The 23,495-nt window shown below is 48.9% G+C and overlaps 2 protein-coding genes and 1 pseudogene across 2 annotated transcripts in view; 1 reads left to right on the top strand and 2 right to left on the bottom strand.

Moving 5' to 3' along the window:
* The window catches only part of LOC129359858 (engulfment and cell motility protein 3-like), a 16,119-nt gene extending 2,824 nt beyond the window's left edge, over positions 1-13,295 (top strand). Inside the window, exons 2-21 of the mRNA XM_055029791.1 lie at positions 279-387; positions 840-880; positions 2,717-2,789; positions 3,162-3,212; positions 3,771-3,940; positions 4,588-4,687; positions 5,326-5,477; positions 5,549-5,627; positions 6,173-6,223; positions 6,463-6,585; positions 6,779-6,901; positions 6,973-7,077; positions 7,157-7,265; positions 7,495-7,631; positions 9,188-9,351; positions 11,142-11,254; positions 11,331-11,435; positions 12,096-12,175; positions 12,251-12,331; positions 12,400-13,295. Of these exons, the coding sequence (XP_054885766.1) occupies positions 310-387; positions 840-880; positions 2,717-2,789; positions 3,162-3,212; positions 3,771-3,940; positions 4,588-4,687; positions 5,326-5,477; positions 5,549-5,627; positions 6,173-6,223; positions 6,463-6,585; positions 6,779-6,901; positions 6,973-7,077; positions 7,157-7,265; positions 7,495-7,631; positions 9,188-9,351; positions 11,142-11,254; positions 11,331-11,435; positions 12,096-12,175; positions 12,251-12,331; positions 12,400-12,612 (2,148 nt within the window). The 5' untranslated portion in view covers positions 279-309 and the 3' untranslated portion in view covers positions 12,613-13,295. The remainder of the gene's footprint in view (positions 1-278; positions 388-839; positions 881-2,716; positions 2,790-3,161; positions 3,213-3,770; positions 3,941-4,587; positions 4,688-5,325; positions 5,478-5,548; positions 5,628-6,172; positions 6,224-6,462; positions 6,586-6,778; positions 6,902-6,972; positions 7,078-7,156; positions 7,266-7,494; positions 7,632-9,187; positions 9,352-11,141; positions 11,255-11,330; positions 11,436-12,095; positions 12,176-12,250; positions 12,332-12,399) is intronic.
* Positions 13,296-13,306: 11 nt separating this feature from the next.
* On the bottom strand, positions 13,307-22,521 carry LOC129361804 (uncharacterized). The gene is given in 13 exon segments (XM_055032918.1): positions 13,307-13,760; positions 14,440-14,657; positions 15,234-15,449; positions 15,680-15,895; positions 15,961-16,118; positions 16,195-16,423; positions 19,044-19,337; positions 20,282-20,410; positions 20,412-20,462; positions 20,818-20,952; positions 21,020-21,121; positions 22,199-22,354; positions 22,474-22,521. Coding segments are annotated over 13 exon segments (2,121 nt in total). The 3' UTR covers positions 13,307-13,591.
* A 239-nt stretch (positions 22,522-22,760) lies between these two features.
* Positions 22,761-23,495, bottom strand: part of LOC129360151 (cyclic nucleotide-gated cation channel beta-1-like) — a 33,038-nt pseudogene continuing 32,303 nt past the window's right edge.

The raw sequence follows: 23,495 nt of genomic DNA, 5'->3' as shown, positions 1-23,495 counted from the left end.
GGCTTCTCACGTAGAAATCGGCCGATCACCGATCTCCCTGAATTAAGGAAATCGGCACCGATAAATCGGTGGACCCCTAGTTAGAAGTCCAAGCCAGAAATGGTTCTCACAACAACAGCAAGCTCATACACACACAGCGGTCCGGTTGGTGCGGTCTGAGTAGACCCAGAGATGATGGATCCGGGTCGGGTCCACACGCACACACAGCCAGCCGGAAACCCCCAGCCAGGCTGTGTCGTCTCGTCTCATCATGTCGTTCGTCTCCGTTTCTCCTCCAGGTTGCGAGGCGTGCAGAGCGCAGCGGCCATCATGCCGCAGCAGAAGGACATCGTGAGGATCGCCATCCAGATGCCCGGGGCGTACCCGCAGCTCATCCAGCTGGACCAGGTAGCCTCCGTCCGCCATGTTGGCGCCTCACCAGCCCAGCTGAGTTCACAGGGTGTGAATACTTTCTGCTGTAGAGCTTTGACCAGCAGGTCAGAGTCTGCTGTCTCCTGATTGGCTGCTAGACCAGGACTCACTTCCAGGGCTCTAGACCTCATGATGTCATCAGTCAGGTTATGATGTCATCGGTCATTGAGCCGTTTGGTTCTGCTGTGTTGGACCAGGCGACACGTCAAGGACCTGCAGGACGGGTGGAGAACCGCCGGTCCAGATGAGGTCCGATTCAGCTCTAATCCAGAGTTATCTGGACGGGCCGGAATGAGCAGCAGCTCAGTCTGAGTTTGTTTGCGTCCAAGCTGGTTCTGAGTAGAATGGGTCGGGTCGAGTGAGGTTCTCCTCTGGTGGTGGTGAAGTTTTATATGCTGAAGGTCATGACTGTTCTGTTGTGCTTGCAGAAAAAGCCTCTGTCTGCAGTCATCAAGGAGGTCTGTGACGGGTAAGTTCTGTTCTGGTCCGCTTAACCTCTTTGACTTTGAATAATAATAATAAAAATCCAGATATTCTAAAGCAGATGTCACCCGACTGAAACCTGCATCTAGTTTTTAACTGGAAAACGTTGAAACATCGCGAGACACAGACGGACGACTAACCTCTGACTTCAGAGACTTCGGTGATCTGGACATGCAGATTTGGATATATCTAGATTTATATTTACATATAAATCTAGATTAATTCCTGGAAGTCGGTGATGATGGTTTACAATTTTGGGGTACCACAAGGGTCAGTGTTGGAACCTTTGCTCTTCAGCTCATTGGTTAATGATGTAGCAGATGGAACTGGCCAGATGCTTGATCAACTTTTGTCATTGTTATTGCACATAATAAACAGCCAAACTGCTTTTTAAATAATAATAAATTCCATCTGCAGGTATCTATGGAAGCATCTAACGGCCAAAACCAGAAAATAAAATCAGAAGTGGTAACAAGAAAGTTTCCTCGTCATAGCAAGTTTTATATCTTGTTAAAACAAGAAAACTTTCTTGTTTATAAGTAAAAAATGTTTTAATATGCAGAGTTTCCTCCACTGTAACATAAGCCTGGCAGCCCGCCATGCTTCACTCGCTGCGTTAGCTCTCATCACGCTGCTTTTATATTATCCATCCATTTTCTGATCACCCTTCTCCCTTACGGGGTCGGGAGGTGCTGGTGCCTCTCCAGCTGCGTTCCAGGCGAGAGGCGGGGTCACCTGGACGGGTCGCCTAGACAGGTCACCTGGACGGGTCGCCTGGACGGGTCACCTGGACGGGTCACCTGGACGGGTCACCTGGACGGGTCACCTGGACGGGTCACCTGGACGGGTCGCCTGGACGGGTCACCTGGACGGGTCACCTGGACGGGTCGCCTAGACAGGTCACCTGGACGGGTCGCCTGTCTGTCGCAGGGCAACTTTTATATTATTTTATCATTATTTTTCTGTTTACACGAAGCATCAAACCATATCAAATGTTTTGTCCACTTAGAGTTAATGAGCGCGGAGATCTGAAAATGTCGCCCCATAAACTGGAGCAACCAGAACAGTTTCTGTCCCCTGGTTAAAAACTCAACACACAAACGTTAGAGCTGCTAAAGCCACATTAGCAGCATTGAATTAAATCTGTCTGTTGCTCCTCTCTGCAGTGCAGCAGGTTGAACTCATCCTGCAGGGCCGGTCCAAGGCTGCATGAGGCCCGGGGCAGAACCTGACTCAGGGGCCCTCTTGCTGCTAGAACATCAGAACCTCTAACAGCTTCTGTTAGATTTAATCTGGGAGATTAAAGTAGATTAACTGGCCAACCTAAAAATTAATGAGTTATTCATTTGTATTTGAACAAAGAGCACAAACTCAAAGGTTAAACTCACAGCATCAGATTGTTGCTAATAAAACAGTTCAACTTGTTCTTTGAACTTTTACAAAGTAAACTTGCCAGCTCCTTAAAACCTTTTCAGACTAGTTCTGGGTTTAAATAGTTTGACTGGTGATGTTTTCCTGTAGCATACAGTAAGCCAGTAATAGTTTTACATTTAACATCTTTTAATTCAAAAACATGGCGGACCGCCCGCCGGCTGAGCAGGTTTGCTGGAGGAAAATTTGTCATTATAATGTAAAAGTTTCAGGTTAATGATTCGTCTAGTTTTAATCAGTCTTTTCTTGCTCTAACATGTTACAGCATAACTTAATAACAGGAAAATTTGTCATGAAATGAGAAACTTGTTTCATGCTGTTGTGAGATGTTCTTGTTTCAGCGGTTGCTGGTATCTGTAGCTCACGCTGCTCACGTTGTGTTTGTCCTCAGCTGGAACCTCCCGGGTCCCGATAACTACGCCCTGCAGTACGCCGACGGAGTCCAGATGTACATCACAGAGTCGGTCAGTCTCACCGCAGCGCCAACACGGCCGCTTCCTCAGACTGACGACGGTCTCCTCTTCATCATCATCATCAGACCAGCTGACACTGACAGTGTGAGATGATGATGATGATGATGCAGCTGGAGGAAGAAGCAGGTTTCTGCTGGCAGATGTTCTTGGTTCTGGGCTGAATCTGTGGATCCGACCAGAAGTTTTGGTTCTGGAACATCTGCAGCGAAGAAACTTCCTGACTTCTCTCTTCTGAGACTTTTGCTGTTATCTCATTGTAAGAATAATTTTTGTGACTGAATGAAGTGAGGTGGACCAGCATGTGACTCTGCAGCTGAACTCTTGACCTCTGCTGCTGGGAAACGCTGTGCTCTGTGCTTCCAGAACCGCCTGGACATCAAGAACGGCTGCATCCTGCGTCTGACCAAAGCCCCGGTGAGTCTGGGGTCATCCGACCCGACAAGAGTCTGACCGGATAGGTCATGTTCTGGAGGTTCTGATGGTCCTGGGTGGTTCTGGAGGTTCTGATGGTCCTGGGTGGTTCTGGAGGTTCTGATGGTCCTGGGTGGTTCTGGAGGTTCTGATGGTCCTGGGTGGTTCTGGAGGCTCTGATGGTCCTGGGTGGTTCTGGAGGTTCTGATGGTCCTGGGTGGTTCTGGAGGCTCTGATGGTCCTGGGTGGTTCTGGAGGTTCTGATGGTCCTGGGTGGTTCTGGAGGCTCTGATGGTCCTGGGTGGTTCTGTTCTCCTCTCAGAAGTCGGTTTTGGTCAGGGAAAATTGGATTTTCTAATCGGTTTAATCCGAAGTGAAGATCTGGTCCAGAATTCGACCCAGAATCTCCAAGAAGAATGACGGATTAGGAGGCCCGGCATTCAGAACCTCCTGTGAACGGATCAGGACCGTAGCTGCGTAGCGTTAGAACCGGAACCTGATGATCCAGGTGTGGAGGCTCATCTGGCACACGCTGACCTCTATCCCTGCGTTTGACCCCAGGGTCGCTGTGCCGATGACCTTCACAAGGGCATCCAGAGCTCGGACGGCGGCGTGCGCTGCGACTCGCTGAAGGAGCTGGCGAGCGTCTCGCGGGACGTGACCTTCGCTCAGGAGTTCATCAACCTGGACGGACACAACCTGCTGGTCCAGATAGTGGAGGACTCCAGAGAGTGAGTATGAACGTAGCCTCCCCATTGAGCCTCTGGTCCAGAACCGTCTCACCTGGACCAGACCGCTCCAACCGAACACCAACAACAGGTGGTCCAGAAGAATCAGAACCAGGCCAGAGGTCGGGGTTCAAGACAGGAACCACCGCTGACCCAGAGGAAAACAAAACCCACCTCAGATGGACCTAAGGCTTCCTGATGATCCCAAAGACTTCTGGGAAATATTCTGAGGACTGATGAGACAGAAATGGACCTGAAGGCCGGTTCGGAACCTGTTCTATCTGGTTCTGAACATCAATTATACCTCACTGGACTGAACAGCTAGCCTATTAGCCACTACAGCTAGCCTATTAGCCACTACAGCTAGCCTATTAGCCACTACTAGCCTGTTAGCCACTACAGCTAGCCTGTTAGCCACTACAGCTAGCCTGTTAGCCACTACAGCTAGCCTGTTAGCTATCATGACCAAAGGTTCTGCAGCAGGATGGGATCCAACACAGGCATAATGTTGTGGAGGTCCTAGTCAAAGTTGGGATTTTTCCTGATGGAAAAACTCTCAAATGAAATCAGCTCAGAAGGTCAAAGGTCATCCACAGTGACTTTAGAGATGTCACAGGAAGTGATGTCACCGTTGGCTGTGATTGTTGCAGGAACAACCAGATCATGACTCACACGCTGACCGGCTTCATGGAGCTGATGGATCATGGCATCGTTTCCTGGGAGAATCTCTCCGCCGTCTTCATCAAGAAGGTTCCTCCTCCTCTTCCTCCTCCTCCTCTTCCTCCTCTTCCTCCTTTTCTTCCTCCTCTTCCTCCTCTTCCTCCTCCTCCTCCTCCTCCTGCTCCCCCTCCTCCTCCTCTTCCTCCTCTTCCTCCTCCTCCTCCTCCTCCTCTCCTCTCTTCCTCCTCTTCCTCCCCTCTCTCCTCCTTTTTTTTCCTTCTTCCTCCTCCTCCTCCTCCTCCTCCTCCTCCTCCTCCTCCTCCTCTTCCTCCTCTTCCTCCTCCTCCTCCTCCTCCTCCTGCTCTTACTCCTCTTCCTCCTTCTCCTCTTCCTCCTTCTCCTCTTCCTCCTCTCCTCTTCCTCCTCCTCCTCTTCCTACTCCTCCTCTTCCTCCTTGTCCTTCTCCTCCTCCTCTTTCTCCTCCTCCTCCTCCTCTTCCTCCTTCTCCTCCTCTTCCTCTTCTTCCTCCTCTTACTCCTCCTCTTCTTCCTCCTCCTCTTCCTCCTCCTCCTCTTCCTCCTCCTCCTGCTTCTCCTCCTCTTCCTCCTCCTCCTCTTCCTACTCCTCCTCTTCCTCCTCCTGCTTCTCCTCCTCTTCCTCCTCCTCCTCTTCCTACTCCTCCTCTTCCTCCTCCTCCTCCTCCTCCTCATTGTCTCTCATCCCGTCAGATTGCTGGTTTCGTCAACTCCTCGTCCACAGACGTGTCGATGCAGCAGGTGTCCCTGGACATCCTGGAGAACATGGTTCTCAGCAGCCGCCAGCTGTTCCTGCAGGTCAAGCAGGAGGTCACCATGGAGAGGCTGGTCGCCCACCTGCAAGTGTAAGTGGAACCGGGCCGGTTCTGACCCGGCAGGAGGCCCTGCTCCTGACTCTCTCTCTCTGGTGTTTCAGGGCGAACCAGCAGATCCAGACCAAAGCCATGGCTCTGCTCATGGCCTTACTGCAGGTGGCTGAGGATGCAGACAGACAGGTACTGGTACCGGTACCGGAGTTGATGTGCGACCCGGATCAGAGTGGAGTATATGCAGATTAATAATCCAAGTGATGTACATGAAAACAATAACGATACATTCGGATGATATACCATGAATAAGTTTCTTCCTACCACGTTTTCCCTCCACTCAACTTTCCTTTAATCTGCTGGGTGGAGGCAGCAGGCAGAGCGAAAAAAGCCATCATCTCTGATTTTCAGAATTGAATTTCTGAAGTATAAAAACTTTCATTGTTGAAATGAAAAGTGTTGATAGGACTTCCTGGTTCTGATCCGTTTGATGCTGCAGTAAATGCTGCTGATTGGCTGGATGGTTTCCCTCCAGCTGACTCGGGCTTTCTGCTGAGAAACCGAGCCTTTTGGACCCGGTCGGCCCGTCTCTGCCGGCCTTCTGTCCCCCGTTGTCCCCAGGCAACAGTAGTTCCTTTCATTGCTCTGGATGTCTCTGTTCAGAGGCTGCCGCCCCCTGCTGGCAGGAGGCGTCTCTGCGCTGCAGTTTCACGTCTCTTCTTCTTCTGTTCCAGGAAATGTTGGCCTTCCTGAACAAGAAGAATGTCCGTCAGTACATCTATAAGGTGAGATGCTCTGCTGTCCTGAGATGGCGTCCTTCACACGAGGACGGGATGCCGGGGTCCTCCAGCGACCCGTCCTCCAGCGTCCCGTCCTCCAGCGACCCGTCCTCCAGCGTCCCGTCCTCCAGCGACCCGTCCTCCAGCGTCCCGTCCTCCAGCGACCCGTCCTCCAGCGTCCCGTCCTCCAGCGACCCGTCCTCCAGCATCCCGTCCTAAAGCGTCCTGTCTGTGTTGGTGTCCAGGACATCATCCTGAGCTCCAGTCCGGTCCAGGATGAGATGGCCCACTACCTGTACGTCCTGCAGTCGGTCACACTGAACCACCTGGAGGCGCGCATGAGGAAGCCGCTGGACTGCTACAGCCAGGTGGGACACGGCCGTCTGTCCATAAATTCATGCTGTATGTCTTCATTTTTGTTTTGACAAAAAGACCCAAAATTGGCAGGAAAAGTGAAATTATTATACTTTTTTTGTTTAGAACTAAAACTTTGTTTTAAAGTCTCCATGCAGAACTTTTCAGAACCGGTCCACTTCCTGTCTCTGTGGTTTGTGTCTTCAGGAGCAGCGGGACGCGCTGCACGGCCTGCGGCAGGCGGCGTTCGAGACGGACAGCGAGAACAGCCTGAGCCACGAGCGTCGCCGCTCGCTCTGCGCCAAGGAGTTCAAGAAGCTGGGCTTTTCTGTAGGACCCGCTTCTGTTCTGACCCGGTTCTGATCCGGTTCTATTATCTCATTACTTCCCATTTGTTCCAGAACAACAGTAACCCGGGTCAGGACCTGGTGCGGACTCCTCCTGGTCTGCTGGCTCTGGACACCATGTTTTACTTCGCGACTCGCTATCCGGACGCCTACAGCAGGGTGAGCGCCGGCGAGGATGAGGACGACGATGATGATGATGATGATGTCATAGCTGTTAATCATTCCTGATGTATTGCAGTTCGTGCTGGAGAACAGCAGCAGGGAGGACAAACACGAGTGTCCCTTTGCCCGCAGCAGCATCCAGCTCACACTCATCCTCTGTGAGATCCTGCGCATCGGAGACCCACGTAAGCTGCGACCCGCTGAGACACACTGAGACCCGCTGAGACGCACTGAGACCCACTGAGACGCACTGAGACCCACTGAGACCCACTGAGACGCACTGAGACCCACTGAGACGCACTGAGACCCACTGAGACGCACTGAGACCCACTGAGACGCACTGAGACCCGCTGAGACCCGGTGAAACCTGCTGCAGCTCTGTCTGTCCTAAACTCCGGCCTGTTGTGTCCGCAGCCTCGGAGACGGGCTCCAGCTTCCACCCCATCTTCTTCAGCCAGGACCGGCTGCTGGAGGAGCTGTTCTGCGTCTGCATCCAGCTGCTCAACAAGACCTGGAAGGAGATGCGCGCCACGCAGGAAGACTTCGACAAGGTCAGACACGCAGCTGCAGACCTGATGTTCAACTCCAGGCCGTCTGCCTAGAAACTCCGGTTTGTGTGGTGAGGTGCGAATGCTAAGCTAACACTGGTCCTCGGTGAACTCTGGTTCTGTTTGAATGTGAACGCCAAGTGGACCAGAGAACGCTCCACAAGCAGGAAGTGGACTACTGCGCAGGGCATTCTGGGTAAATCCAACCAAAGCTAACATGCTAGCCTAGCGCTAGCAGCAGAAATGGCTCCTGGTCTTCAGCCAAAGACTCAAGAGAAATCACTAAACTCTGACGCCTCCATCTTGTTTCATCTGGTGAAACAGGAAGTTGCTCTCAGTGTCTTCAGAGGTTTTGGTGTCGTTTCCTACAGTGGTTGTTGCTGCAGCGCCCCCACAGGCCAGGAGGGGAACAGGCTGGTTGGACTCAGAGTCACAACAGCTTCAGGTGGAGAAAAGAGAATAAAGCGGCTTTATGCCGGACAAATGAAAACGTCCAGGGGGAGAAAGAATCTGGGAATCAACAGTGAAGCAGGAGGTCACAGCTGGAACAGCCTGTAAATCTGGAAAAGAAAATAGGCAAAGGAGAAAATGATGACCTTCAGAGTTTATTTACGTCTAAAACCTCTGCATCTGAACCTCTGCAAAGTTCCTCCACACATCAGTGATAAACTACCGACCCTCAGGATGAACTGAAACAGAAAAATGTGTTGGAACCAAGAGATTGTAGTGAAAACCAGAAGATAAAAAACATTTCATCAACGGAAATGAAAATGAAATCAAGACTTTACATTTGAAAAAAAATAACTAGAATTAAGTGCTCAGTGGATCCAGACCGCTCAGGTACGGTCCGGTACTCCGCCCCTTCTGGAGGTCGGCTCAGATCTGACCAGTGGTCAGACTGAGCCGATCCAGGCTGAACGGTTTCTGGTCGGGTTCTGATGGTGAGCAGCAGACCGGAGATCACTGATTCTGTTCTGAGTTCAGCTGATGGTTAGAGATTTGAAATATCAGAACCAGAACCAGACCTGGAACCTTCTCTGGGTTTTTAAAGAGGATTTTTTTTATCAGGATGTTCAGGAAACTCCTGCAGCTTGGTAACTGGTTTCCACCAACTTGTCATTATTTTAAAGATTCCTATTAGAAAAGTTTGATTTAAACAATAAAATTGAAAATAATGATGTCATCTTGAGGGGATTTCTGGCTTTTCAAATGGAAACATATTTACTGAAGTTCCCACTGCTAGTCAAATCTTTACCAGAGGCACCAAACTCTACTTCCTGTTTGTTACTTCCTGTTTATCGCAGCCATGCGAAGCAACAACATCCTTCTGGTTTATTGGCTCCCTCTGGAACCGGTCCGGTCGGGACCAGCTCCAGATTTATTTAAATCAACCGATATATTTGTTTCTGAAATCAGATAGATTTTTCTCTAAAGATCACAAAAAACATAAAATTGTTATTATAATAATTTCATAATGATAATGATCATAAATAATTTGCCATGCACAAGTCTGTACTTTAACTGGACCGCTGCAGAACATGGTGTGCCCATCTGTCCAGGTGATGCAGGTGGTGAAGGAGCAGATCACCCGGACGCTGAGCAGCAAGCCCACATCGCTGGAGCTGTTCAAGAACAAAGTCAACGCCCTGAACTACAGCGAGATCCTGAAGCTGCGGCAAACGGAGCGGCTGCACCAGGAGGAGACGCTTGCGCCGCCTGTCCTGTCAGTCCCCGCAGCATCACACCACAGCGTAACACTGCAGCATCACATTGCAGCATCACACCACAGCGTAACACTGCAGCATCACATTGCAGCATCACACCACAGTGTAACACCGCAGCATCACATTGCAGCATCACACCACAGCGTAACACTGCAGCATCACATTGCAGCATCACACCACAGTGTAACACCGCAGCATCACATTGCAGCATCACACCACAGCGTAACACTGCAGCATCACATTGCAGCATCACACCACAGCGTAACACTGCAGCATCACATTGCAGCATCACACCACAGTGTAACACCGCAGCATCACATTGCAGCATCACACCACAGCGTAACACTGCAGCATCACATTGCAGCATCACACCACAGTGTAACACCGCAGCATCACATTGCAGCATCACACCACAGCGTAACACTGCAGCATCACATTGCAGCATCACACCACAGTGTAACACCGCAGCATCACATTGCAGCATCACACCACAGCGTAACACTGCAGCATCACATTGCAGCATCACACCACAGCGTAACACTGCAGCATCACATTGCAGCATCACACCACAGTGTAACACCGCAGCATCACATTGCAGCATCACACCACAGCGTAACACCGCAGCATCACATTGCAGCATCACACCACAGCGTAACACTGCAGCATCACATTGCAGCATCACACCACAGTGTAACACCGCAGCATCACATTGCAGCATCACACCACAGCGTAACACCGCAGCATCACATTGCAGCATCACACCACAGCGTAACACTGCAGCATCACATTGCAGCATCACACCACAGTGTAACACCGCAGCATCACATTGCAGCATCACACCACAGCGTAACACTGCAGCATCACATTGCAGCATCACACCACAGCGTAACACTGCAGCATCACATTGCAGCATCACACCACAGTGTAACACCGCAGCATCACATTGCAGCATCACACCACAGCGTAACACCGCAGCATCACATTGCAGCATCACACCACAGCGTAACACTGCAGCATCACATTGCAGCATCACACCACAGTGTAACACCGCAGCATCACATTGCAGCATCACACCACAGCGTAACACCGCAGCATCACATTGCAGCATCACACCACAGCGTAACACTGCAGCATCACATTGCAGCATCACACCACAGTGTAACACCGCAGCATCACATTGCAGCATCACACCACAGCGTAACACCGCAGCATCACATTGCAGCATCACACCACAGTCTAACACCGCAGCATCACATTGCAGCATCACACCACAGCGTAACACTGCAGCATCACATTGCAGCATCACACCACAGTGCAACACCGCAGCATCACATTGCAGCATCACACCACAGTGTAACACCGCAGCATCACATTGCAGCATCACACCACAGCGTAACACTGCAGCATCACATTGCAGCATCACACCACAGTCTAACACCGCAGCATCACATTGCAGCATCACACCACAGCGTAACACTGCAGCATCACATTGCAGCATCACACCACAGCGTAACACCGCAGCATCACATTGCAGCATCACACCACAGTCTAACACCGCAGCATCACATTGCAGCATCACACCACAGCGTAACACTGCAGCATCACATTGCAGCATCACACCACAGTGTAACACCGCAGCATCACATTGCAGCATCACACCACAGTGTAACACTGCAGCATCACACAGCGGCATCACACCGCAGCGTCACACAGTGGCGTAACATCATGGCATCACACCGCAGTGTAACAGCTGTGTTAAAGGTGTTTTGTGCTGCGTTTTGTGCTGCAGAGAGCTGAAGGAGCGCCTGAAGCCGGAGCTGCTGGAGCTGATCCGCCAGCAGAGACTCAACCGGCTCTGCCAGGGAACCATGTTCAGGAAGCTCAGCAGCCGGCGACGGCAGGGTGGGTGGAGCCTGCTGCGGCGCCGCGTGGCCTTCAGTCGATTCGTACTAATGAGCGTTTCCTCTGCTGCGCTCAGACAAACTGTGGTACTGCCGCCTGTCGCCCAATCACAAGATGCTGCACTACGGCGACGTGGAGGAAGACGCAGAGAACCCGGCCATCGAGACGCTGCAGGACAAGAGTGAGTCCAGCTGCTGCCGTGAGCCGCAGCAGGTCAGGATGCGGCTGGAGGATGATCACCAGCTGCTGCCGACTGCCAGAGCTACACATAAAATATGACTGAGTCAGAAGTTTACATACACCGGCTTGAAGTTCAAGCACAACCAAACTTCTCACCAGATGACTGGTGTCTGATGATCCGGCCTCTTGCATCATAATAAGGGCCAGGAATCAAAATCACCCACTCACTGTAAAAAGCAGACACTTTTCCTTTCCTATAAAAATGACAGAAATATTCTCCGAGCTGACTTCATACAAAAATTTATACATAAACATTAATTTTATGGTTGACAAACAGTTTTTTCTAACCAATCATCAACCAGCAGGAGTGACCCAGAAAACAAGAGCTCCACCGTTAGCATAACCTTGGATCAATAACATGAATTATTTAGCACATAATAAATTAATCTAATTCTTAATAGGTTGCAACACTCCAATTTTAACCAATGAGGGACAACCAAGATGATGATGTCACAGCTTTGGAGGCTTTTCTGCTATTCTGAAATTCTAGATTTAAGGACCTATTTACTGGATTGAATTGATGGGTTTGTGCTGGATGCGGCGCGTCATGTGACGCCCTGCAGGCCGTTTCATTGGCCGTTTCCTCTGCCTCTCCCTGCAGTCCCAGTGGCGGATATCAAAGGTTTGCTGACTGGGAAGGACTGTCCTCACATGAAGGAGAACAAGGGCAAGCAGACCAAGGTCAGTCTGCTTCTTCTTCTCTGGTTTCCCTGCCATCAGACGGTGCGTTAAAGCCGTCGTCTTCTTCTGCTGCAGGAAGTCCTGGATTTGGCCTTCAGCATCACCTATGATGTGGAGGAATGCAGCCTGAACTTCATCGCCCCCTCCAGGACAGACGTGAGTATGACCCAGCCTGGTTGCGCTGCCCGCGCCCCCTGCTGGTGCTGACGTGTCCGTTCTGTCAGTTCTGCCTGTGGACGGACGGACTGAGCGTCCTGCTGGGCCGGGACATGAGCAGCGAGTCGATGCGCAGCGAGCTGGAGATCCTGCTGTCCATGGAGATCAAGCTCCGCCTCCTGGACCTGGAGAACGTCCCCATCCCCGACAGCGCCCCCGCCGTGCCCAAACCGCCCAGCAACTACAACTTCTGCTACGACTTCAGCCAGACGGAGCAGTAGGCCGGCTCTGGACGGGTTCTGGCTCTGGACGGGTTCTGGCTCGTCCATCCCAGGTCTTCTTTTCTGACAAATTTTAGCTCTTTATTGAGGGCGGTTCTGTTGAACCGATCCAGATCTTCCTGCAGAACCAGTTTGAATTCAGAAAGCAGCAGCTGGCCCGTTTCCAGCTGCCAGGAGACTCTGGTACTTCCTAGTTATTTCTGTTATTCCTGGTTTTCCTAGTTATTCCTGGTTTTCCTAGTTATTCCTGGTTTTCCTAGTTATTCCTGGTTTTCATGGTTTTCCTAATTATTTCTGGTTTTCCTAGTTATTCCTGGTTTTCATGGTTTTCCTAGTTATTCCTGGTACTTCAGCGGTGCGGCTGCTTGTGTGACGGTGCATTCAAAGTGCCTTGTCATTCGGAGAATCGCTGCGTTGCTCCAGTTTTAGAAACGGGTTCTGGTGCTGCAGCGAATGGACCCGTTATGTTTCTGTGTCTGTGCAGCTTTTCTGCATCAGTTTCAACAGATTTTGTTCCCAATCTGATGATCCTGTGTGATGCTGACGGCGTGTTGTGACTCTAAGCGAGGTGTTTGTTCGGTACGTGTGACTGAAGCCTTCGGTCGGTTCGGTTCATTTCAACTGATTTCACTTTAATGCTTTTTATGAATTTACACCAATAAACAGTTTGCATTAGAAACCTGCTTTATTTCTCATCTTTTAGTCTGGACATCAGTAAAACTGAAGAAAACAAACAGAAAAGTAGAAAAAGCATCAAAGGAAATTTGATCAAATAAAGTAAAAACATTTCACCAAAAGTTTATCAATGAAACTGAAACCATGCTCCCGCTGGTTCCTGCAGACGGATCAGAACCAGAACCTTTCCTTCATTTATCCAGCAATTTACAATCATTTTAAATAAATCTTCACTTCATTTTCTCTCTGGTTTTAAATAAGCAATAAAAATTCATCAGTGCGTCTGAAAGCTCCAGTTGCAGCTTCAGTCAGTCAGCATCGGGTCTGCCGCACCAATCAGTTTGTGATGGACGTTTTCCAGAAACGGCAGCTGTGATTGGAGGAGGTCCACCGTCATCATGGAGATGTTTTTACATCTGGACACGTCCAGCGTCTTCAGGCGTCCGCAGTGCTGCATGAGCAGGTGCAGCGTCCTGCAGGGGGTACGGCAGGCCAGGTTAGCATAAAATCAGCTTCACAACATTTACAACTGAAGCAAAAATAAATGCTAAATATTAGGTTTATATTCACTGCACAAGACTCCACTGCTGAAGGAAAATCATGATGGATTAGAACTTTGACTTTCTCCAAATGAATTTGACATTTAATTTCTATTTCTGCATTTGAATCGACATTCTGACAGGATTCATCTCTGACATGTAGAATAATTATTCTGTCAAAATGTTCCACGTTTATTTAACATTCTGAAATGGAGATGAAAGGATTTTTGGATTGCTTCGTTTTCAGCTGGTTGACAAGTTTTACCTCTTGGTAATGTTTGTCAGAAGAGAAGAAACAAGAAATTGTTTCCAGATTTTTGACACAATTTTTCAATATTTTGTTCAGGAAACCCAAAATTCTGCAGGCAGCTGTTTGGGCAGCTCAGTGGGGGGCCTGACGATAAAAGTCATAATTAATTTCTCATAAATACGTTCTAGATATTTTTGATGTAATTCCAGACACTTAAGAGAATCTGGTGCCGTGATTTCTTGAATTCTTCTCTGAAATCATCGTTCAGAACGATGATGTCACTGTCAGATAGCTGGAACCGGCCTGCCATAGAGGCAGAGCCTGCAGGAGGTCAGGGGTCATGTGAAGAGCACTGCCCCCTACCTGTCGGTGATGTTGCTGCAGCAGACGAGCTGCAGGTGCTGCAGGCGCTGCAGGAAGGGCGCGGCCCGCGCCACGCCGCCGTCGCTGATGCCGGGACAGTGGCTGAGCGCCAGGCTGGTCAGGCTGCGGCAGCTCCGACCGACCGCAGCCAGGCCGGCGTCGCTGAGCTCCGGCAGCATGCACAGCGACAGACGCTGCAGCTCCGGGAAGCAGACCACCTGGAACAGGAAACGGGAAGTACTGGCTGAAGGTCATAGGTCGCAGATCTAACTTTGTAACTGTAGAAAACAGGAATATTCTAAGGGAAAAACCACAGAGTCTGGTTCTGCTCTGTCTCAGAACCAGAACCAACATGGAGCTTCTGGAACAAACTTGCAGAAACAACGACTTCCTTGAATCCTGGCTGCATTCGTGGTGAAACTGCAGAGGAATATAATTGTGTTAATAGTTTAAAATGATGTTTGGCTCCTCTGGTTCAACCTAAAGAAATGGACGGGGTCAAATGGACAAATATGGGAGAGTTTAGCCACCTTTCAATTCTCCTATGAAAGATGCAGGAAGCAGCAAGTTATATTTTATTACCAAACTTATAAGATGAAACTGAATGTTTTGGCCAGGACTCTGGAGAAACTGGTTTTTCATTTCACTGGGATTTAAAATCAGATGAAATGTTGGTTTGGGAGATTCTAAAGTTTAAACCGATTGATTCTGGATCAGTTTAGCCTCCAGGCTGGTTTCTGTGATCATGTGACCATGCTAGCTCAACCATGCTGACCTTCCTGCTCTCCTCTCACCTGTGTGATGCTGCAGTCGGTGAGCCTGGCGCAGGCCGACAGGTCCAGCTCCTGCAACCTCTGCAGCTGCAGCAGCGATGCTCCGGCCCGTTGCTGCTGCAGCTGCTGCAGCTGGTTCAGTGTCACCAGCTTGGGGCGCTCCTCAAACGGCATGCGGGGCGGCTGGAAGAAGCCCATGTTTCCGAACGTCCGGGTGAAGCTGGGGCCGCCGTCTCCCTGAGAAACCCACAGCAGTGGTGAACAGAGGGTGCAGGGTTAGAGTGCACGCTGCAGTCCGCACGCTGCAGTCTGCACGCTGCAGTCCGCACGCTGCAGTCTGCACGCTGCAGTCCGCACGCTGCAGTCCGAATGCTGCAGTCTGCACGCTGCAGTCCGCACGCTGCAGTCCGCACGCTGCAGTCCGAATGCTGCAGTCTGCACGCTGCAGTCTGCACATGGGGTCTCACCGTCTCTTCACACGGCTCACTTCGGCTCTCCTGCGCCACACCCAGCAGACCCCAGTCGCTGACCTCCTTGCACCAGCCCAGCCGCAGCACCTGCAGCCGCTGCAGGTAGGTGGCGATGGCGCACACCGACAGATCCGTCACGTTGACGCAGGACGTCAGGTCCAGCTCCAGGAGGGAGTCCGCCAGGAGCTGCGAGAGCGACAACACCACCGCATCCTGCAGAGAGAGCGGCTGATTGGTCGGTTCCCCGCAAGAGGAAGTAGAACCTTTGACCCACTGACCCTGAGGTAGGTGCAGCTCCTCAGGTTGAGAACCCTGAGCCGGGCCCGGGTGGCGCTGGGCGGAGTCAGGCCACTGATAAGCTCCGCCCCGCTGACCTGGAGACACTCAGACAGATCCAGAGACTGGAGGGACGGCAGAGACAGCAGCTCGGCCAGACCTGATCAGAACCAATCAGAACCCATAAAGGCCGGATCAGAACCGAACCAGGCCTTCCTGGGTGACGACCTTCTGACCTCTCTCCGTGATCCTCCAGTCCCGGGACAGGGACAGCTGCGTCAGCGCCCGCAGGCTCCGCGCCGCCGCCTGCACCGAGCGGCTGCTGAGCTCCGTGCAGCCGCCGACGTCCAGCCGCCGCAGGCCGCGCTGCTGCTGCAGCAGAACCTCCACCGAGCGGTCCGTCAGCTCGCGGCAGCCCTGCAGCCGCAGCTCCTCCAGAACCAAACCGTCCACCTGCAACACACTCTGACCAGTGAGCATACTGGTTCTGCACCAGTCGGCAAACTGGAGCATGTCTGACACATAAACGTCACGTTAGTCAATCATCCTCCAAAGAAACGAAACACAGAGAAACACCAAACTATTGATTTCACTTGTTTTTGAAATTCAGAAAAATCAACATTTTTTGCTTAAAAGTCAACAACAGCATTAACGACCGATCATTATTGATTATTGGAACAATTATTGATTAATATCAAAGATGATTCATGCGAGAAGCTTATTTTTTAGGTTCTTCTTTCAGCTGTTTCTGAGTTTCTGTGCTTCAGTGATTGATTGATTGATGATTCATTCCTACATGAGTTGATGAGTAATTTCGGTGATCAGTTCATCTGGATCGATGGCTTCAGTTGATCAGGATCGGTTTAGTCTCTGGACCGGATCCCTTGGTAGTAACGGGCTCAGGCAGGTGCAGAGGGGGGGGCTTAAGGGGGTTTGACTCCTGCCCTTTTGCTCCATGACCCCAAGTGCCCTTTTTTTTTTTTTTTTTTTTTCTTACACATGTACTACATTTATTACTATTATACTATTATTATTATTACTTTGCAATAAAAACAACACAATAAGCCCTCCGTCACATTGTTACCTTGACCTTTTGCCCGTGACGCACTTGCCTCTCGCGCGTGAGACGAGGCTAACTGCGGAGCTCAAGCTAGCGACGTTCCAGATCACAAAACAGTTTTTGGTGAATTGAAAAAAAATTTTCTGGTGAAAAACACTGGAGTCGGCTTGCTACTGTCAGACATGGGAAAACGTTAAATGTTGTATCGTTTGTCCTTCAGCTCGGAGTCGCGGCTTAAGCAGAAATTAAATATAACAAGAGTTTCCTCTTGTTATATTGAAAGCTATTCTTATCTATCAATCCAGTATTTTTATCATCAGACATTATGATATGCCTCAACCTCAACCTGCTGCTCAAGAGGAATCGACCTCTGACCCACCAAGCTTCGAGAAACTACTGAACTCTGAACATTTCAGCTTTTCATGTTACAACCTTTTATATTTGTACTAAAGTTCTGATTGGTGGATTTTAAATGTTACGACTTTTAAGACTCAAAATTAAGCAGTTTAAGCAGAATGCTTTAAACTGCTGTTGTTGTTGTGCTATGAGCTAGCAGCTAGCTGCTAGCTAATGACTTTTGCTAGCAAAGCAAGATGACCAAAAAGTTTCCCTGTATTGTTAATGACAACATTATTTATGCAATAGGGGCAAATCGCCCGTCCAAAACCCATCATCTCCATAATGGATATATGTCCGATTTTCTCATTTTCTTTGGTGAATGATGTATATTGCATTTATTCTAGCGTTAGGTAAATGTATCTCGAAGGACAATTTAAATAAAAGTCCAACAAGGATATTCATTAGAATTAAAAATAACTCATCCTGAACTACCACGATGGATATAATGTATGTAATAATCAATAATCTGTCCAATAAAGCATGTCATTAATGAAGGGCAAACAAACTTTATTTGCACACATCAGAAATCTTTGGTTTTGATTTTAGGCTCTCCCCAGATGTCATGTGAAAACCGCAAGCAAAACTTTGAATAGCAAGCAAAGATTTTCTGACATGCGCAATAAGCTTGTTTGTTTTGCAAATATTTTTTAAGTCATGAGATAAAAATCTGTGATTTCAGTTTTTTAAAAAAATAAGCTAAACATTTTTGTTGAAAAAAATGTTACAATTTAAAATGTCTTGATCACATTTTATATTATTTAATTGAGGTTAGTATTTGAATTGAATTGTGAAACAAATTAAACTCCATAGGAGAGGTCTCATTTTCTCAAATTATATTGTTATGCTATGGACTGAAAAACATATTGGTTTAAACACAAGGGTAAAGAATTGGTAGTGTGGTTTATTATAGTGTTCTGATCATAATTCTTTGTTTGCTTTTTTCAGTTCAAAGACGCCACGTAAAGAGAGACGTCAGAAACAAAAAGAAAGGATCTGCTAGAAGCAGTGAAAGGGTCAACAATCATTCACAGAGAGGTTATCAACATATTTCAAGACATGACCAACAGAAAACTGCTGCTGTGAACAAAAATAGCAAAAAATGCTTAAAAGTTTGAAATTTGTTTTTAAACAGTTAAAAGGCAAGAGACTGAAATAAATAAGACTTCACTCAACACAGAAGATGAGACAATGAGGAAAAAAAGAAAAGGAAAGATTGAGGAAAATGTACATAGGTACTTACAAAATACACTAAAACACAATTAGAGTAGTCTTTCTCATAGTGTCATGCATTAAGTAAATCTTTGTTTTTGTTTTTTCCTGCAGTTCCACTTAAAGTTTGATGCAGCTGTTTTCTGAATGGATCGTCTTCATCTCCACTGCAGCAACCCAAGCAGATGTTTCTTTGATTGTATGTCTCACAATTTTGTAATCTATCATTGTTAATTAAACTCTGAAAGCTGTGTGACTTTGTTAATATTCTGTCCTAAAATGAGATTAGAAGTGCCTTTTTTTTTTTTTTTTTTTTTTGAGCACCTGCCCCTTTAGTGGTCTCTGCACGGCCCTTTACGGGCTCTTCGGAGCCGACCCCTGACCTGCCCCCTGACCCCAGGCTCACCTGACGATGACCCGCAGAGACTCTGGCGTGACGGCGGTCCTGCTGAGGTCCAGCTCCCGCAGCGTGGCGCGCTGCTCCACCAGCAGGCGCCGCAGGTTGCGCAGCGACAGCAGGGCGGATGAATCCTCCCCGGCGCCGGTCGGCCGGCCGCCGTACGGGTCGAACTCGAAGGCGATGTGGCAGCCGGCCAGCGCCAGGCGGCGCAGGCGCGGCGTGCAGCCGGTCAGCCGGGTGAAGGTGAGGTCGGACAGGTAGCGCAGGTCGGACAGGTCCAGCTCCTCCAGGCCGCTCAGAGCCGAGCGGACCTGCAGCAGAACCGGGACAGGAAACCCAAACATCAAGAGTCTGAAAAGCGTTCAGATGAGTTTGAAATGTTGTTCCTGCTGCTTATTGATATTTATTCTGACTGCAGAAACATCTGCTGTGCATTTTTATCAGGTTTTTAATCTGTAAAATGAGGGAGATGAAGAGCTGCAGTTAGCGGCTCCAGCCAGCAGGGGCGCCACAGAGCAGACAGCTTCAAGTCTCCAAAGCAGAAGAAATAATGTATTTCATTCAAAGCATAAATAAATATTTAAATATGAAGCAGAGACGGTAAAACCAGACTGATGCTGAAATTGAAAGTATGAAACAGAAATATTTATTTTAACATGTTAAAGATAAATAAAATGTTTTAAATGAATATAAAATATTCTACTCTGTTCCTGTTATATTTTCTGACTCTGCACTTAATACAGTCAACATAAAATAATGTTAAAATTTAAGGATTCAACATATTATGAAAGATGAAGTATAAAATGTAGCCTTCATGTTGTGGAGACAAATCTGGTTTTAAGAAAACTGTCATTTATCAATCAATCACCAAAGATTGATAAATTTAGATTAACTTATAATCAATAACTGCTTTGATTTTAGGTTGGATTATTTATACCTGCTGCTCAGGGCAACATGGAACCTAAATGTGGTGAAAAGTTTAACAAACCAAACTTTAATAATCCTAACCCTTAAAATGTTGAATACCTGAATTTAGTGCTAATGTAAAATGTTTCTGTATTTGCATAAAAGTGTTCTGATGTCAGACGACGAAACTTCATTTCTCATGTCGAATTTAGCTTTATTTTTTAACATCAACTTTATTCATATTTTGTATGGTTTCAAACTGCACAGAGTTCAGCAGCTGTAACCGTTGGGAGGCGCTGGGGGCGTGGCCAGACGACCTCCAACATGGCCTCCAACATAGCCGCCGTACCTGCCGCCGGTGCTCCTCCCTGGACAGGAAGGCTCCGGACATGAAGAGGCTGTCCAGGCCGCGCAGGTCGAGGCGGCGCAGCGCGGTGAGGCGCGGCAGCAGCGCCAGCAGCGACGCCTCCGTGATGCTTGCTGCCGGGCAGCGCCAGGCCCTCCAACCGCGGGCCTAGACACTCGCCCACCTGAGGAAGAGCAGCGAGGAAGAGCAGCGAGGAAGAGAGACACCTTCACACACAGGAGGATTGAACTGAGCCAAGAAAAACAGGTCAGAGGTCAAGGGAAGGTGGCAGAACTGAGCATGCTGACTCGGATATTATGGGCACAAATGGGGCCCAACAGATAATTTGGTTATTAAATTTGTTCAGTTGAGCCCAGAAACGGTGAAACCAGATTTAACATCATCAGAAGATTGATCTTTAACCTCATCAGTCCAACTGCAGGTTTTACAGCAGGTGGATCATACCAGCCGTTGATAGGTGGGTCAGCCGCTCAGCCTGGGGTCAGAGGTCGCCTGGCAGCGAGACCAGCAGGTATTACCTGCAGCAGCAGCGACCTGGAGACGCTGAATCCGTCCAGCTGGCTGATCCTCAGGCTGCAGCGCCGCCGCCGGGCCAGGCTGCCCACCAACGCCAGCGCCGCCGCCGAGGCCGGGAAGCTGAAGGTCACGTCCTTCTGCACACAGACAGCAGCGGTTAGAGGAGGCCGCAGCTTCCCACTTCACCTGCAGGGGCGGGGTCACCTGGAAGGCCAGGTCCTGGCTGGCAGCGTACCAGCTGCGGCACACCAGCGACGCTTCCTTCCTGTCTGCGAAGTGGAGAAAACTCAGGACGTAAACTAGAACCTGCAGCGGCACACAGATGGATTTATCGCCTTCAGACCAGGGAACTAAATTAGCTCCAGTGCTAACCTGGAGCTAATTTAGCTCCAGTGCAAACCTGGAGCTAATTTAGCTCCAGTGCTAACCTGGAGCTAATTTAGCTCCAGTGCTAACCTGGAGCTAAATTAGCTCCAGTGCTAACCTGGAGCTAATTTAGCTCCAGTGCTAACCTGGACCTAATTTAGCTCCAGTGCTAACCTGGAACTAAATTAGCTCCAGTGCTAATCTGGAGCTAATTTGGCTACAGTGCTAACCTGGAGCTAATTTAGCTCCAGTGCTAACCTGGAACTAAATTAGCTCCAGTGCTAACCTGGAACTAAATTAGCTCCAGTGCTAACCTGGAGCTAATTTAGGAAGCAACATCTGCTCTGGTCCCAAATATGTAAACATTGAGAGCTTCCTGTTTCCTGAACACATCGTCCCTACGGTGAAACACGGTGGCGGCAGCGTCATGCTGTGGGCAAACTGTTCTTTATTCCCTCTGGTTCTGGATGCTGAGCAGCTGGAAGGAGTTTTCTCCTTTAGGACAATTGTCATAAAGTAACCATGGCAACAAGATATGGTTTCACAACTGGGAGCAGCTGATTAGCGTCTCAAAACTCAAATAGAATGTGAACTTTGACCCCAAATCCCAGAGGAGTAGAAAAGGAGGCTACACGTCCTCTGACTGTAACCCAGGCAGAGGTTTAAAGGGCAGCAGCTAACGCAAAGGAGCTGGATTAGCAGAGGTGCTAATAGCTGATGACATCATCACGTTGCTGTGGAATGTGTCTCTGCTGCCGAGTCGTTAGCATGTTAGCATGAGACTGTCCAACAGCAGCCTTCAGTCAGAGGCGTATTCAGATTCACTGGAAGACTGACTGCTACTGGAGCTCCTTCCTGCACACAGCTGCGCAGTGTGTCACGGTCAGGTTAGGGTCAGGGTCAGGGTTAGGGTCAGGCACCCTGACCCTAACCACTCATATCATCTAACGTTACATTTCTTTCATTTGGGATGAATACATGATTTCTGAGCTGCAGGTGGAAACTGGTCACTGTTACCTGAATGGACTCACCTCCAGCGGAAGCTCGGTGTGACGTCACTCTCCTCCACCGTCTCCATGTTAGCAAACTCACATCACCGCTTTTCTCTGACTTCTGCTCTGAAGATAGTTCCCTCAGACAGCAGGAATCATGGCAGCTCCTCTCATGGTTTAACTAAGCCTTCCGGTTTCCACCTGACGTCACAATAACAGCTGAGTTTCACCTTTAGCCGCAAGAAGCCGCTTCGCCTCGCTTTGGTCAGCTGACCACAAAGAGGCGGGGCTTCGCGCCACGTGAGGGAATCTCTTCTGTGATTGGCGGAGCTGATCCGCCGACGTCATGTATGGCAGGCCGTTTTATCATAAAATCTGAGCGTACCACCTTCCTGAAATAAAGAAACTGCGTACGGTAACTAGTTTCATATTTTGAAAGTAATTAAATGCAGATTTCTGTAAAGGGAACCTTCACAGAGAACATTATTTAATTTCATTATAAGACTTCTAATAACAGAAATGAATAGAAACTGGTTGTCAGCGCAATAGTTTATGTGCAATTACAGTTCACAAATAAAGCAAACATATTGACAGCAGCAATATCAGAATGCTCTAATATCTCAGGATATGCAGCTTATTGTATAATTAAGCAAATATGTTTCATCTAAAATTCTGAGTGAAACATTTATATAAAATGAAAATAAGCCATTAAAAGTAAAAACGTAGAAAAAATATTGAGACAATAATCAGAAAGATTGATGATAGTTATTTTCACAGATCATTTTACAGAATAAAATGCAATGTTGACATCACTGATATTATGATTGTTGTAGTTTCACTAGAGGAGTGTCTCAGGTTGGGCTAGAGCTGCAGCAGTGATTCTACTCATAAGGCCAGTTATTACTTTAGTAAACTTGTCATAAACAACAACAAAACAAAGATCAGTCTTTCATTTCTGGAGAACTAGGAAGTTCTGACCCAACTATGACAAGAGCTTCATCACCTCTCCATCTTCCCTCCTCCTCCTCCATCCCACTCATCCTCACTCTCATCCCATCCCGCAGCGCCGTGCTGCAGCTGCGCAGGAGGAAAATCTGCAGGGTTGCAGTTCCCAGAAGCTGAGCGAAGCGTCATGGAGCTGGCAGAGGGGGACGTGTCCGGGTCCGGTCCGGGGCTGAGGACGGGGTCCGGAGGACGCAGCGAGACAGAGGGGGACCGCTGGAGGAGACGGCGGACAGGAAAGTTACAGGAAGTCCATCACTAGCATGCTTCATGCTCGTTTCCAGCAGCTCTGAACATAACTTTCCTCACACGTTCTCTGC

The sequence above is a fragment of the Poeciliopsis prolifica genome, unplaced genomic scaffold, assembly GCF_027474105.1.
Source record: "Poeciliopsis prolifica strain line A6 unplaced genomic scaffold, Auburn_PproV2 SCAFFOLD001, whole genome shotgun sequence".
Lineage (NCBI taxonomy): Eukaryota > Metazoa > Chordata > Actinopteri > Cyprinodontiformes > Poeciliidae > Poeciliopsis > Poeciliopsis prolifica.
Note: the sequence above shows the minus strand (reverse complement) of the source record. Positions and strands in the feature narration are given on the sequence as shown.